The sequence below is a fragment of the Macaca nemestrina genome, chromosome 9, assembly GCF_043159975.1.
Source record: "Macaca nemestrina isolate mMacNem1 chromosome 9, mMacNem.hap1, whole genome shotgun sequence".
Taxonomy (NCBI): domain Eukaryota; kingdom Metazoa; phylum Chordata; class Mammalia; order Primates; family Cercopithecidae; genus Macaca; species Macaca nemestrina.
Genome location: NC_092133.1, coordinates 5,601,247 through 5,618,057, shown reverse-complemented (window position 1 = coordinate 5,618,057; position 16,811 = coordinate 5,601,247). Strand labels below are relative to the sequence as shown.

At 46.1% G+C, this 16,811-nt stretch overlaps 1 protein-coding gene across 1 annotated transcript in view; it reads left to right on the top strand.

Moving 5' to 3' along the window:
* The first annotated feature begins 10,230 nt into the window (after positions 1 to 10,230).
* Positions 10,231 to 16,811, top strand: part of LOC105470602 (uncharacterized) — a 167,501-nt gene continuing 160,920 nt past the window's right edge. Inside the window, exons 1-2 of the mRNA XM_071068705.1 lie at positions 10,231 to 10,732; positions 10,827 to 11,238. Coding sequence (XP_070924806.1) covers positions 10,231 to 10,732; positions 10,827 to 11,238 — 914 coding nt within the window. The remainder of the gene's footprint in view (positions 10,733 to 10,826; positions 11,239 to 16,811) is intronic.

Here is a 16,811-nt window from a genome sequence, read left to right as displayed (position 1 = left end):
GAAGACTGCAACCAACAGTCGTAGAATCCACATTCTTTTCAAACACATAAGACAGATTAGTAAAAAATGCAGCCATATCGGATCACAAAGCAAATGCCAACACATTTCAACAACTAGAAGCTATTGAAATGTCCATTCAGAATGATAAAATTGTGTATAATTATGTATATTATTTATTTTTCTTTCTTTCTTTTTTTTTTTTTTTCCAGAGACAAGGTCTTGCTCTGTCACCCAGGCTGGTGTGCCTTGGCACAATCATAGCCCACTGCAACCTCAAACTCCTGGGCTCAAACGATCCTCCCACCTCAGCCTCTGAGGAGCTGGGACTACAAATACACACCCTCAGGACTGGCTAATTTTTAAATGTTTTGTAGAGATGGAGTCTCACTGTGTTGCCCAGGCTCGTCTTGAGCCCTGGGCCTCAAGTGATCCTCCCATCCTTGGCCTCCCAAAGTGTTGGGATTACAGGCATGAGCCACTGCACCTGGCAGGTATATTATTTCAATCAAATAGTTAATGTAAACAAATGACAACTACAGTCAATATTTTACGATTCTCGTAAAGACTAGAGACATTAGACATAATTACATGCTTATTATTTAATTTTTATGAAGTTTAGTAATGTCAGACAAAATAAAGTGTTCAAAGATGCATGTTTAAAAATAAAACTCAGGCTGGGCGCGGTGGCTCACATCTGTAATCCCAGCAGTTTGGGAGGCTGAGGCAGGAGGATCACTTGAGGTCAGGGGTTTGAGACCAGCCTGGCCAACATGGTGAAATCCCGTCTGTACTAAAAATACAAAAATTATCCAGCTGTGGTTGCGGGCGTCTGTAGTCCCAGCTACAGGGGAGGCTAATGTTCTGTGCAGGAAATGCATGAGGGGAGAAGAAAAGGCACACACACAATACCTTTAAGGGTAAACAAGGCAATGCAAATATAATAAGGAAATGGTATAATAAGCAAATATATAATAAGACAATCAATATAATAAGCAGATTCATATAATAAGCAAATTACAATGAAAAGAGGTGAAGCGAAAAGATATTTACATTCACCAGACTGTGGAGGATTCACCACCAAACTGGGAAGCAACATCCTGGGCTCCAGAGTCGGCCACTCGTCTGTGCAGACAAGGAGGAGTTTCATGAAGCTTCCACATAGTCTGGGACCCTAGCTCTTCTTGTAACAGAGGTTCAGTTACGAGCGCCCTTCGTGATGGGGCTCAAAGAACACAAAAAGGTCGGCTTGTTTTTGCAATTGTCTATTGTTTTTCGATAACTAACGTATAGGAATAGATTGAAATAGGGATTTCTCCGAAACAGTGCTGGATGAACCCCTCAAGGAGCTTACACAACCTCTTCCGGGACTTGGTGACCTTGTTTCTGTCCACATCCAATTGAGTTCGCATTTAATATTTAACTATTCCTCCACAAGGCTGAGGCAGGAGAATCGCTTGAACCCACGAGTTTCAGTGAGCCGAGATCGTGCCACTGCACTTCAGGCTGGGTGACAGAGTGAGACTCAAATAATAATAATAATTATAATTAAGAACAATTTAAGACTGGGCGCGGTGGCTCACGCCTGTAATCCCAGCACTTTGGGAGGACGAGGCGGGCAGAGATCGAGACCATTCTGGCTAACACGGTGAAACCCTGTCTCTACTAAAAATACAAAAATTAGCCGGGCGAGGTGGCGGGCGCCTGTAGTCCCAGCTGCTCGGGAGGCTGAGGCAGGAGAATGAGGTGAACCCGGGAGGCAGAGCTTGCAGTGAGCCAAGATCATGCACTGCACTCCAGCCTGGGTGACAGAGTGAGACTCCGTCACACAAAAATAAATAAATAAATAAATAAATAAATAAATAAATAAATAAATATAAAAAATAAATAAAAATAAAACTCAAAGTATTTTTTACAATGTTATAAAAGCCACAGTGATAGACTCTGTGATGAGAGAAAGAAGTCGTGGTTAGAAGATAGGATGGAAGAAGCCTCTGGAAGAAATGTTCTATTTCATGACTTGGTTTAGTTACATGAGTGTTTGCTTCCTGACACTGAAACTCTAAGATTCATGCAGAGTTTTACATTCAGCCTTTTCCACAAAGTGAGTTCTTTTAGGACCAGATCACCTCTTTGGCCTGGTTATCTGTAGTCAAATCCTTGAATTTGATATTTAAGTCCAATTTCTCATTTTTTGAATGGATCCAAATTATACCACAGTGGCATAAAATTGTTTTGAGCTGAAGACATTTGAGAATCAACAAATGCAGACAGAAGCTTTGTCTGAATTACGCCTATCCTCACCCTATTATCAGACTATTAAGTTTACAGATAAGCCCCTATCTTCAGCTATTGACTAGCCACTTTCTTTGGGCCCTTCTGAGAATGGATATTAACAAACAAAATGAATACACTTTGTCTTTTCTCTTGTTTATCTTTCTCTTTAATCTGGTTTTTGTCATTTATTTTTTTTTTTAAGTCAGGGTCTCACTCTGTCACCCAGAGTGGAGTGCAGTGGTGAGATTTCAGCTCACTGCAACCTTCATCTTCTGGGCCCAAGTTCAGCCTCCCAAGTAGCTGGGACTATAGGTGCACGCCATCATCGCCATCACGCTTGGCTAATTTTTGCATTTTCTTTTTTTTTTTCCAGAGACAGGGATTCATCATATTGCCCAGGCTGGTCTCCAACTTCCGGGCTTAAGCAATCCACCCACCTCCGTCTCCCAAAGGGCTAGGATTACAGGTGTGAGCCACAGTGTCAGGCCAGTTTTTTGTCATTTTAATTTGCAAGACTCTGAACACTGATTCTAAGAGGCTAGAGGAAAAATTATTTCTTTCTGACAAATTCTAGGTCTATGTGCTATTCCATTGGGAAAATGTATTGAGAATTACAATCCAAAACATGTTAACATTCATCAACATTAGAGAGGGATCACTGTTGAACTGTTTCAACGGTTTATGATAAATCACAATATGACAGTAATTGTTTGCAAAATTAGCTTTTACCTACCTGAAAGATTGATCAACAGTAGTTATTATATTTCCATGTTTTAGCTGTACAGGCTCATTAATATCAAACCCAGTTAACTATGTTGGATTTGTGGAGTGGAAACGAAATAATATGGCCTGTAAGTAGAAAGAAGAGAACAACTGGTAACTAATCAATAGGTAGAAAGTGAAAGGAAAAGCTTTAAAAATGGGCTTTCAAAAGCCCTGCTCTTTCATCTGCATTTTGCAGTGTTGATGTGTCGCTACAGGAAGCTGACTGCAGATGTCACATTCCACTCCCCTTATTTCAAAAGAATGGAGGTTTTTGTCTGGTTATAGCACCTTCTAAACCAATTACATTAATTTTTATTTTATTTATTTCTTTTCTTTTTTTTTTTCCCCAAGACAGTTTCACTCTTGTTGCCCAGGCTGGAGTGCAATGACACGCTCTTGGCTCACCGCAACTTCTGCCTCCCGGGTTCAAGTGATTCTCCTGCCTCAGCCTCCCAAGTAGCTGGGATTACAGGCATGTGCCACCATGCCTGGCTAATTTTGTATTTTTTTAAGTAGAGACAGGGTTTCTCCATGTTGGTCAGGCTGGTTTCAAATTTTCGACCTCAGGTGATCTGCCCACTTCGGCCTCCCAAAGTGCTGGAATTACAGGGGAGAGCCACCGCGCCTAGCCTTGCATGAATTTTTCAAACAAACAAACAACAAATTCACTAGAATTTTTTTTTTTTTTTTGAGATGGAGTTTCACTTGCATTGCTCAGGCTGGAGTGCAATGGCACAATCTCAGCTTACTACAACCTCTGCCTCCTGGGTTCAAGTAATTCTCCTGCCTCAGCCTCCAGAGTAGCTGGAATTACACGCACCTGCTACCATCTCCAGCTAATCTATTTTTTTATTTTTTTATTTTTAGTAGAGATGGGGTTTCGCCATGTTGTACAAGCTAGTCTTGAACTCCTGATCTCAGGTGATCTGCCTGCCTTGGCCTCCCAGAGTGCTGGGATTAGAGGCCTGGAAAAAAAAAATAACATTGACTAGTATGTTTGAACAGTAAATATAATGATATAAATGAATAACTTATTGGGCAATGTAAGTGATTTTTCATTTTGCAAATGACTTTTGTAAATATTATATCAGTAACTATTTTAAACATTAGAAACTAAGAGTACTTAAAAAATCACAATAAAATACAAAAATACAAAGTTGAATTGCCTTTTATGAAAACAGCTATGCTAAATGACAAATAAGGCGTACTTGAGGTCAGTGCGGAGAAAGATAAATTATTGTTAATACTTTCTGCTTTTGTCCTCAAAACCACTGAGTTTAAAGTTTAAGTTATCTCTACAAGTGCTGTTTTTTATGCTGGCACTTTACTATGCTTTAGTATCTTCTTTTACAAAAAACAGGATCAATTAGTACCTCAAAGTATTGTTCAAATAAATGAGTTATTCATGTCCTTCTTGTCCTGGCACCTAGTAAATGCCCTTGTATGGTAGCCTGTGATTATTGTTTAAACCCGCACTGACAGCCTCTATAGTCTCCTAACTTTTAAGTTATTATTCTGTTAGCTATGAGAACATGTTACCTAGATTAATGTCCTCTTTCCACAAAGAGATAACAGTAGCAGTTCCACCAGAAGAGAAAATTCCTAAGATCACATTAAACTCACTAAAAGAGTTTATAGTAAGGTTCCTTGTGTCTTTGGTGTTCCTGTTCCATCCTGTGATTTTTTTTTTTTTTTTTTTTTTTTTTTTTTGGTGACAGAGTCTCGCACTGTCATCCGGGCTGAGTGCAATGCCATGATCTCAGCTCACTGCAACCTCTGCCTCTTGGGTTCACGCGATTCTCCTGCATCAGCCTCCTTAGTAGCTGGGATTACAGGCGCACGCCACCACGCCCGGCTATTTTTTTTGTATTTTTAGTAGAGATGGGGTTTCACTATGCTGGCCAGACTGGTCTTGAACTCCTGACCTCAGGTGATCCACCCACCTCGACCTCCCAAAGTGCTGGGATTACAGGCATGAGCCACTGTGCCGGCCCATCTTGTGATTTTAAAAGTTTGAGGAAACTGGCCAGACTTGGTGGCTCACGCCTGTAATTCCAGCACTTTGGGAGGCCAAGGCAGGGGGAACACCTGAGGTCAGGAGTTTGAGACCAGCCTGGCCAACATGGTGAAACCCCATCTCTACTAAAAATACAAAATTAGTGGGGTGTGGTGGTGGGTCCTGTAATCCCAGCACTTTGGATTTTTTTTCTTTTTTTTTTGAGACAGAGTCTCGCTCTGTTGCCCAGACTGGAGTGCAGTGGCGCGATCTCAGCTCACTGCAAGCTCTGCCTATCGGGTTCACACCATTCTCCTGCCTCAGTCTCCCAAGTAGCTGGGATTACAGGCACCCACCACCATGCCCAGCTAATTTTCTGTATTTTTGGTAGAGGTGGGGTCTCACCTTGTTAGCCAGGATTATTACTCACATAATTGAGCTCTTTGAGCGAACAGACAGACCTCCCAGGTGGGTGTGAAATGGTCTGAGAGAGCAGGAAGGATCTGGCTTGTGGTTAGGGCTGGGGCCTGTTGAGAGCTGGTGGCTTCAGGAAGCTGAAGCTTATCAGTTTGCGCAGATGTGGGGTTGGGGAGCGGGGAGAGGGAAGGGTGAGGCTTTAAAGTCACCAGCAATCAAACATCAAACATCAAAAATGGAGTCTGATTCCTTATGGTATTCAGTAAATTCTGTACTGAGAATGTCAGGATGAAGTCATGGTGTATTATCTTTCAAAATTTAAAATAAAATAGATTTCCTTATATATCCACTGAAGAGACCTTGAATTTACCCCATAGTTATGAGTGTCCTTACATTCTAGATTATGACCTTGAAAACCATTTTCCATTAAAGGAAGTCAAGTTTCCTTGTAGAAATGGTGGATTTCAGATGCAGAGCAGGAAACCTACAGGATGGTCCTGGAACATTTTGTCACATTAACAAGCAAGGATTCTATAAAAAACAAAACAAAACAAAACAATACAAAACCTACCGTGATCATGTCTGAAGGACCCAGGAGCCAATCTGAAGAGACCCGCCTCTGCTTAACATTGGGAAGCTGCGATCTTCGGTAAAAATAATGTCTGCCATAATTCGAAACACATCAAATATGTTTAAATTCCTCAAATTCACGATGATACTTTTCAAAAAGGAAGAATGGAAGAAAGAAGGGAGGAAGAGAAGCTCATTATATACCTTTGGACCATGCAGGGTGATATGGTTTGGATCTGTGTCCCTGCCCAAACTCATGTCAAATTGTCATCCCCCATGTTGGAGGTGGTGACTGGTGCAGATTCTTATGGTTGAACACCATCCCTCTTGGTGCTGTCACTGCATAGTGAGCTCTCCTGAAATCTGGTTGTTTAACAGTGTGTGGTGCCTCGCCCCTCTCTCTTCCTCATACTCCAGCCATGGGAAGTGCCTTGCTGCACCTTTGCCTTCTGCCATGAGTGGAAACTTCCTGAGGCCTCCCCATAAGCAGAAGCCGCTATGCTTCCTGTACAACCAGCACAACCATGAGTCAATTAAACCCTTTTTCTTTATAAATTACTCAGTTTCAGGTATTTCTTTATAGCAATGCAAGAATGAACTAATACAAAAGGAAATCAGCCATTTCGGCAAAAAAAGGGACAGGACCAAGCTTTCATCTGCTCATGGTGTTGGGACTGGACCCCAGTGTAACCACACAGTTGATCCTCAGGGAGTTTCTCTCTATAGATGTACTGAGTAAATGAATGGAGAAGGAAAATGGACGTAGAATATCATAACTATGTACAGCCTTAATGAAAAAATAAATCAAGGCAATTGTGTAACTCAAAGACTGCTCACAGCACAAAAGGAGACGGGACGTGGCATGCACCCTGCAGGAAGTGTCCACCTTGGTCTCTGAGTAGTCTGGAAAAAAATCACCCTGCAGGATCTGCCAGTTTACAAGAACCACGGGGAACAGGGAAACTGGGAAACTTCACTAGTGGAGTATCATAAACAAAATCCAGAATGTGGGTCACTCTACGGGATGAAGAATGCGATTTCTTCAAAACACTGCAAGGAAACCAAAAAAAGAGGGCAAGGGAACCAACTTTTTAATGTTATTTTAAGATGGCGTCTTGCTCTGTCGCTCAGGATAGAATGCAGTGGCACAATCTCAACTCACTGCAACCTCTGCCTCCCAGGTTCAAGCGATCCTCTTGCCTTAGTCTCTGGAGCAGCTGGGATTACAGGCACCTGCCACCATGCCCAGCTAATTTTTGTATTTTTAGTAGAGACAGGGTTTCACCATGTTGGCCAGGTTGGTCTTGAACTCCTGACCTCAAATGATCTGCCCACCTTGGCCTCCCAAAGTGTTGGGATTACAGGCGTGAGCCACCGTGCCTGGCCAAGAACCAACATATTTTAAAGCAGATCAAAGGACTTAGACTCACTTTCCTCTCACCAACAACTTTAAAACTGGACAACATACCTTAGGCAGAACTTTTCCGGTATTCTACTACAGCCATCACAAGGCTGAGATCCTTGAGAGAAGGGAGGCATATAACCTGAGCTCCTCCTTCCCCTCACTCCCAGATTTCAGTTAGGGTGCAGGGAGGTGAGACCACATGGAGAGGAATGGCCTCTTTGCTCTAAGAAGGTGGAGACTGGAGTTTGTGACTGTGGAGAAAGGTGGGTTTGTGGGTGAGGCTGCGTGGGAGGAAGCTGCACAAGGCAGGGGCAGGCAGTGGTCTGCCGGAGAGGTGCTGTCAGTCCTTAGCCAAGGGCTGGATTTGGAAAGTTCAAGGAAAGGCTCTGCAAGGAGACTCTGCAGGAAACAGCCACTGAGAGAAAAATCTGCCCACCTGGATTTTTATATACAAGGGATATGGTTTGGCTGTGTCTTCACCCAAATCTCATCTTGAATTGCAGCTCCCATAATTCCCACGTGTTGTGGGAGGGACCCAGTGGGAGTTAATTGAATCATGGGAGTGGTTTCCCCCATACTGTTCTCGTGGTGGTGAGTAAGTCTCACGAGATCTGATGGTTTTATAAGGGGAAACCCCTTTCGCTTGGTTCTCATTCTGTCTTGCCTTGCTGCCATGCTAAAATGCCTTTTGCCTTCCGCCTTCTCCCATGGTTATGAGATCTCCCCAGCCATGTGGAACTGAGTCCATTAAACCTCTTTTTCTTTACAAATTACTGAGTCTCGGGTATGTCTTTATTAACAGCATGAAAACAGACTAATGCACCAACGAACATGTCTTGTTAAAATAAGGGTGAAATAAAGCCACTTTCAGAGAAATAAAAACAGAACTCATTCCCATCACATCAGGGAAATGCCTTTTAAACCCACAATTAGAAAGTCACACCCACCTTGATGGTTCAGACAAAATAGACAGCAAACAGCAAATGGGGAGGAGGTGGGGCCAGTGAAACTCTCATACTTGGCTGGTGGGAACATTAATGGTAAAACTGTGCTGCGAAAACTCTAGGCAGTTTCTTACAAAGTTAAATAGACATCTTTCCTGTGATTCAGCAATTCCACTATGAGGCATTTGCTGAAGAGAAAATGAAGGCATGTTGCCACAAGAGACTTGGAAAAGCAACTTTACTCACTCTATCCAAAACTTGGGAACAATCCAAATAGCCATCAACAGGATATTTCCTAACAGAATAAATAACAAAATAAATTGCATTATATTCAGATGGTGAAATACTACAAAGGAATGAACAAAAATTACATGCACATGATATTGGTATGTGCAACACTGTGGATGAATCTCAAAAACATTATATAGGGCAAAAGAAGTGTGGCAGATAAAAGAATGTATTGTTTAATTCTATTTATGTGAATTTCCAAAACAGGCAAAAGTATTCTGTGATAATGGAAACCAGATCAGCTGTTTCCTCTGGGCTGGGTTCATGGGGAGAGGGAAGGGAATTTTCAGAGGTGATAGAAACTTCCACGTTTTGATTGATGTGTTGATCACACAGGTGGTTCACATTTGCCAAAACTCTTAGAACTATACACTTCACATCTGTTCATTTTACTATGCGTACATTTTTTACCTTAATTAAAGAAACTTTAAAAACTAACCAGATACAATTTATGGGGCTTATTGGGACTTGAATTGGAAAAATCAACTGTTAACTACACTTTTATGAAGCAGTTGGAGAAATTTGAACATTGAAATTTGATGGCATCCAGGAAATACTTTTTGGTGTGATGAGTGTATTATTAGTGTGGCAATGGCACTGTTATATTAAAAAGAGTCTTTATCTGTTAGTGACACACCCTGGAATATTTATGGAGGAAGAGAGATGATTTCTCACATTTGCTCCAAAATAATCCCTCAGGGGCGGGGTACAGTGTGGCTGAAGTGTCCTGGGGACAGGGGTTAATAGATGACACCTAGCTATGAACGTCAGTCTCTGAAGCTAGGTGATGGGTACACGGGGTTTGTGTATTTTCTTTTCTTTTTTTGAGATGGAGTCTCTCTCTGTCGCCCAAGCTGGAGTGCAGTGACTCGATCTCGGCTCACTGCAACCTCCGTCTCCTGCCTCTGCCTCCCCAGCAGCTGGGATTGCAGGACCGTGCCACCATGCCCAGCTAATTTTTGCATTTTTAGTAGAGACGGAGTTTCACCATGTAGGCCAGGCTGGTCTCAAACTTTCGACCTCAAGTAATCCACCGGCCTCCGCCTTCCAAAGTGCTGGGATTGCAGGCGTGAGCCACCGCGCCCGCCAGTTTGTGATTCTTTCTACTTACGTATATGTTAAAAATTTTGGCTGGGCGCGGTGGCTCACGCCTGTAATCCCAGCACTTTGGGAGGCTGAGACGGGCGGATCACGAAGTCAGGAGATCGAGCCCATCCTGGCTAACACGGTGAAACCCCGTCTCTACTAAAAAGTACAAAAAACTAGCCGGGCGAGGTGGTGGGTGCCTGTAGTCCCAGCTACTCGGGAGGCTGAGGCAGGAGAATGGCGTGAACCCAGGAGGCAGAGCTTGCAGTGAGCTGAGATCCGGCCACTGCACTCCAGCCTGGGCGACAGAGCGAGACTCCGTCTCAAAAAAAAAAAAAAAAAAAAAAAAAAAAAAAAAAAAAAAAAAAAAAAAATTTGCACTAGAACAAGGTTTTACAATGAAGTATTTCAGCCATGAAGAACATCAGGAAGTCAGTCGTGGCGGGCATGGGGTTCCGTGGCAGGGGTGGAGCTGGCAGGTAGAGATGCCAGGCCCTGGTGCCGGGGCGCACCCTACGCCTGGGGTGCCCGTGGAGACCCGCGTCCTGGGGAGTTCCTGGGTCCCGACAGCCTCAAGGCCCCTGGCTCTGGGCGGCCTCAGCGTTGTGGTGTCCCCCGCTGGCTTTCCGCACAGACAGGACGACCCCGCGTCCGGTGACAGCCCGACCCCTGTTAGAAAAGGAACTTCCCTTAACATTTCAAGTACACCAATTGCCAACATTTCAAACACAAATCTAGCTTTCTGGCTTCTCTTGAAAGAGCAAAGGATCAGGTCACCCTCCCAGGCCCAGACTCCACGGTCGGCTGCCGCCGAGTGGCCCACAGAGGAGGACCCGGCGCCCGCGCCCCCCACGCGGCGCCCCCCACGCGGCGCCCCCCAACGCGGCGCTCCCTCCGCCGCGCCCCCAGCTCGCGCCCCCGAAGCGCCCCCTCCGAAGCGCCCTCTCCGAAGCGCCCTCAACCCGCGTTCCCGCCCGCGCCCCCGCAGTGCCCCCTCCGCAGCGCCCCCAGACCATGTCCCCGGCCCGCGCCCCCAGTCGGCGCCCCGCGGCGCACCCGCATGGCCGTCGCGGGAGCTGAGCCCACGAGGCCCTGGAGCGCGGTGGCTGGGCCCGTAGCGCCACCTGGCGGCGGATCAGGGCCCCCGCGCCCTTGCGTCCCTGGAAGTGGGAGAAGGGGCAGGGGGCTCCACCCTGCACCACCACCCCCAGCGCGCTCCCGAGGCCGTTCCCCAAGGATGCGCGGGCCCCAGGGGAGAGCGACGCTGCCCGCGCGGCGCTTTCCTGGCCGCCTGGAGTCCGGGAACGGCGAATCCCGCTCGCAGCGGACCGAGGCGAGGCGCAGCGGGACGGGATCGGTGGGAACGGAAACAGCGGTCACCCGGAAGCCCAGAACCAGCGAGTACGCGGTGCAGTGTTCGCTTCCCAAACGTTGTGGGACAAACGCCTTTCAACTGTTTCTGGACGCCCGTGGGCCGGCGTTACCCTGTTGAGGTATTCCTTTCGATTAGCTTAGTATTGTTAGTACTGTTATTATTTGGAAACTTTAGCCTACAACGATATATTTATTAATTTGGAAAATGAAGACATATCTGCCCAATCAGCCACTCTGTTTCAGGCATTCACCTCTGGTCCGTTTGATCTCAGGCAGCCTGCTGAAAAGGATGAACCGGGCAGCTGGAGTTGTCCAGGGACACTGAGCCTGCGGGGCGCACGGAGGGGCCTCGAGCGCGTGGCCCTGCGCGTCCCGGGGGTGCCCGCTGTCCGCAGCCGCCTCGGTAGCTCCGCCACCACCCCTGGGAGATGGAACAGCGGGTGTGGGGAGGAAGGAACCCAGTTTTGGTGAAGTTCTAGTTCCAGGCTGCTAGAAGCGTTCTTCAGGTCAGCTCTGGAGAGGATTAGACTGGGAGAGGTCTGCGGGAGTCTGTTTTCAGGAGCTTAACGGGTGGCGAGCCCGCAGTGTTATAATTTTCATTGCGGGCCGGTCCTATCTCAGGCACTCTGCTGAGCTTTGCGGGTTTCTCCTAGTCCTACTCAACCACCCTGTGCCCCAGGCTCTTCCCATCCAGGCCAGGGCCAGGGTGAGGCCAGCAGGGAACCTGAGGTCCAGTACTTAAGGAAGCGCTCACTCTCAGGCCTGACTCTCCACCAGCACAACCCCGAGAGTGGGTGCCTCCTTAAATGTTGCACCCCAGGTGCCTGTCTCACCTGGTCCGGATCCCACCTTGCGAAGGAGGAATCCAGAGGTCAGAGAGGTGCGAATGCTTCCTTCCATGGCCGGACTGGGCAGATTGGATGCTTCAGAGCCGGGTTGTGAACCCGATGGCTTTGATTCTAGGGTCCTCACTCTGAATATCTAAGTCACCGGTTTCTTCTCTCCTCTCTAGGCGTCCCCAGACCCCGGGTGCTTATTTTGTTTTAAGGGTCACTTGCCCAGGTTTTGTTTTGCTTTGCTTTGTTTCATTTTGCAGATGTCTCAACTCTTGGTGGGTCTCTTGGCTGCAAGGCGGTGGAGGCTCCAGGGCTGGCCTGCCTAGTGTGTGAGGTGCCTTCATGGCCTGAGCTGAGTCCCTGCCTGGACTCAGACTGGTGGGTTGCGATCTGGAGCTGTATCCCTATGGCTGCCTTAGGGCTGAACGTTCAGCCTGACAAGTGAAGGCTTCTGCAGTAGGCAAGGTCTCACTTAAAGTACCCTTGCTGGCTGTACACACTAGCCTGCCCTCATGCCCTTCTCTCAGCACCCCACCGAGACCGCACTTGCCTCTGGGCAGTTATCAAAGACTGAAGTTTTATTTCCCATTGTAGTTTAGCTAATAATGGTGATAGTCACAGCAGCGTCTCCCACTGTCATGAGCCTGGCCTGACACTCCTTACACTTTGCCTTCTATCTCATGAACCTTCCCGACAATCATCTCCATTCACAGATGGGGACTGGAGCCTCAGAGAGGGAGGTGGTTTGGTCCATGCCACATGACTAGTCTGCTAGTCTGTGGCAGAGCAGGGGACCTGCAGGTTTGTCTGCAATTCTGTTGGCCAGACTCCCTCTCTGCGACTTCTCTGTGTCTAAAGAGACATCTGTCTGTTGAGAGTGGGGGCTGCTGCTGCCTCTCTGCTTTAGATGGCTGAACAGGGCTTCACCAAGGCCTTTCCAAGGGGTGTTGCCCAGTGGTTAGGGGTGGTGTGGGAAGACATGAACTAATTGCTGGGAGGCCCGTACTGTTGACAGGGACACGCGTGACTGGGGGAGAAGGCAGAGGCTCCAGCCTGGGAAGTTTGCTGTGGCTGCTCATAGTGTGGGGTCCACGGGAACAGACTCAGTGAAATGGTGGCAGTGGAGAGCCTGCTGTGTCCTTTGTGTGTTCTGGGCTCTTAGAATCTTGGAACAGCTCACTTGGTGCTTGATGTTTAAAGTAACCTCATTATCAAAATTTTGGAAATATTCATTTTGAGACATCAGCAATGTCCTTTTGTAATTGGGTACTTAGTTAGAAATAATGACCAAATTATTTCATGTGTTCTAAAACGTGACACTATCTGATCGGACATTTGAAAGGACTCGTTAACCATCAATGACTCCTGTACAATTAGAAGGGCAAAGAATCGGGTATATTTCTAAAATGTTACAGAAGCGACAAGTATTCAGGGTTTTTTTTTTCATATTTTGCATAACATCCATAAAATCATCTTCGTGCATAGAAATACATCCTCTCATGTGAGCACTAGCTGTGGAGGCTGAGAAACTGGGCTTTGGGGAGACATTTATGTTCCTTTCCACCTTCTTATCACAGTAGTGCTAACCTTCTCTGAGCTATAAAAGAGCAATAGGAACAGTGACATTGGGTTGATTTTGGGTATTGCATGAGATAAAATTCCTATCATTGGATGAATTGCATCCTCATACCCCAGAATTCCTATGTTGAATTCCTAATACCCAGTACCTCGGAATATGACTGTATTTGGAGATAGATCTTTAAAGATCAATCTTAAGTTAAGGTAAAATGAGGTTATTAGGGTGGGCCCTAATCCAGTCTGAGTGGTGTCCTGATAAGAAAAGATCAGGAGAGGCCGGGCGCGGTGGCTCAAGCCTGTAATCCCAGCACTTTGGGAGGCCGAGATGGGCGGATCACGAGGTCAGGAGATCGAGACCATCCTGGCTAACACAATGAAACCCCGTCTCCACTAAAAATACAAAAAAAATTAGCCGGGCGTGGTGGCGGCGCCTGTAGTCCCAGCTACTCGGGAGGCTGAGGCAGGAGAATGGCGGGAACCCGGGAGGCGGAGCTTGCAGTGAGCCGAGATCGCGCCACTGCACTCCAGCCTGGGCGACAGAGCGAGACTCCGCCTCAAAAAAAAAAAAAAAAAAAAAAAAAGAACAGGAGACAGGCAGATACAGAGAGAAGACCTGTGCAGACACAGGCAGAGAATGGCTGTCTACAAGCCAAGGAGAGAGGCCTTAGAAGAAACCAGTCCTGCCAACACCCTGATCTAGGACTTCCAGCCTCTAAAATGGGGAGGAAATAAATTCCTGTTGTTTAAGCTCCCCCGCCCCTGCCCATCTGTGGTGTTTTGTTATGGCAGCCCCCCCACACTAATGCAGTGGCTAGTTGAGTCCTAGTACGTACAAGGCCCTCAGGACACTCTAATGCCTTTTTCTTCTCTTGTCCTCCTTTAGGAGGCCCTAGACTTTATTAATTCACGACCTTCTTAAGATTGGGGACGGTGTCATGCTTATCTTGGTATCCACTGTATCTATCATGCACTGAAAGCCTGGGGCATGAGTGAGTGAATCCAGACACTATTTCTCCAGGTGTGTTCTGTGGCATAGAGTCCCAAAAGATGCTCCATTTGGCTGGGGGCGGGGGCTCATGCCTATAATTCCAACAATTTGGAGGCCGAGGCTGGAAGATCACATGAGGCCAGGAGTTTGAGACCAGCCTGGCCAACATGGTAAAACCCTGTCTCTACTAAAAATACAAAAAATCAGCTGGCATGTGCCTGTAATCCCAGCTACTCAGGAGGCTGAGGTACAAGAATCACTTGAACCTGGAAGGTGGAGGTTGCGGTGAGCCAAGATCACACCATGGCACTCCAGCCTGGGTGACAGAATGAGACTTTATCTCAAAAAAAAAGATGCTCCATTTGAAAAGAGGTCCTCAGGTGAGATGACTCGGGAAATACTGTATAGCATATTTCCTGCCTGAAGACTTGCACACAGTGTCCATGATCACTGTACATGAGTCTCTAAGAGGCTGCTCAGTAAATAAATACATTGGCAAACCTAACATTTCCAACCAGTTGACCACGGGAGTGTTTTGTATAAAACCCTTCCCATGTGCTGGGGAATGATGTTCTTCAAACTAGTTGAGCCAAACTAGCCTCAAAGACTATTTATTACTTTCATCTGGACAGAAAGAGCTCTGCAAAGCTGCAGAGGATGTCTTTGGCTAGCACCATGTTTTGAATAATAATAATAATTGCTATTATTTTTCTTTTTTTGAGATGGAGTCTCACTCTGTTGCCCAGGCTGGAGTGCCATGGTGCGATCTCCGCTCACTGCAACCTCCGCCTCCTGTGTTCAAGTGATTCTCCTGTCTCAGCCTCCTGAGTAGCTGGGATTACAGGCATGCGCCACCACGCCCGCTAATTTTTTTTTAATTTTTGTATTTTTAGTAGAGACAGGGTTTCACCTTCTTGGTCAGGATAGTCTCGAACTCCTGACCTCGTGATCCGCCTGCCTCAGCCTCCCAAAGTGCTGGAATTACAGGTGTGAGCCACTGCTCCCTGCCTCGAATAATTATTTTTAGTTAGGCACAGTTTAGTGAAAAGACAATGCAGTGTACATGTCCTAGACATTCTTTGAGAGCCGTTTTAAATAGTTTTTTGTTTGTTTGTTTGTTTTAACTTCATCTGATTTACTTCTCATAATGGCCTGTGGTTCCTTTTTTCCCTCAAATTCTGCATCTTAAGCCAGGTAGGTAAATGGAGGCTAATTAATTGATACCTGCATGTACATTTAATATGCATGCCTGTTTTCATCCATTTTACCCATTCTCCTACTTTAAAATCCTCTCCCGTCAATGTTATTCACAAAAGGCAAATGAAGGCAGTGTATTTGTAATAGCCAACTGCAAGAAACTCTCCAAATATCTGTCAACAGTAGACAATGGTGAGAAAGAATAAACTACGTAGAGACTTAATATTGAGGAAAAGGAGTCAGATACAAAGAACACATCCATGAGGCTCTTTGCAAGTGTTTACCTTGGGTGGAAGGTTTGCTGGGAAGGGCATGAGGCAGCGGGTGAAGTTCTGGTCTTGGTCTGGGTGCCTGGGGCCAGAGTGGATTTGCTTTGCAGAAGTTCACTGAGCTGAGTTTTTGTGATTTGTGCATGTTCCTGTAAGTACATCAGAGTCCAACAAAATGTTCCAAACTGCAAAAGAAAAAGGGCAAATGAAGCTTAGCTCGATTTTATTTATTTCCGGGAGGAGATAGAATTTCCTTAAGTTGTTTTTGTTTTTGTTTTTGTTTTTGTTTGACAGGATTTTGCTCTGTTTCCCAAGCTGGGGCAGAGTGGCACAATCATGATTCACTGTGGTCTCAACCTCTTGGGCTTAATGGATCCTCCCACCTCAGCCTCCCGAGTAGCTGGGACTATGGGTGCACGCCACCACACTCAGCTAATTTTTGTGTTTTTTTTGGAGACAAGTTTTCACCATGTTTCCCAGTCTGGTCTTGAACTCCCAGGTTCAAGCAATCTGCCCATATGGGCCTCCCAAAGGGCTAGAATTATAGGCATGAGCCACTGTGCCTGGCCCTTAGTAAGTTTTTTTTCTTTTTGATAATTATTTCAGATTCAATGGTAACTTCTAAACTTCAGAAAAGTCTTTAACAGAAATTCCCAAGGAAGTAGCTCCTACAAGAGAGAAATGGACTCCTTCCTCTCTTCTCTGTTCTCAGGTCATTTGTCCTGCCTCAGCCTCTCCAAATGGTGGGTCTCTGCCTGGGGAGGCTCTGGAGAGGCTCTGGGAAGTGATTCAAGACCAAGGGGAAGGAGAAAGGTCTGCTCTGG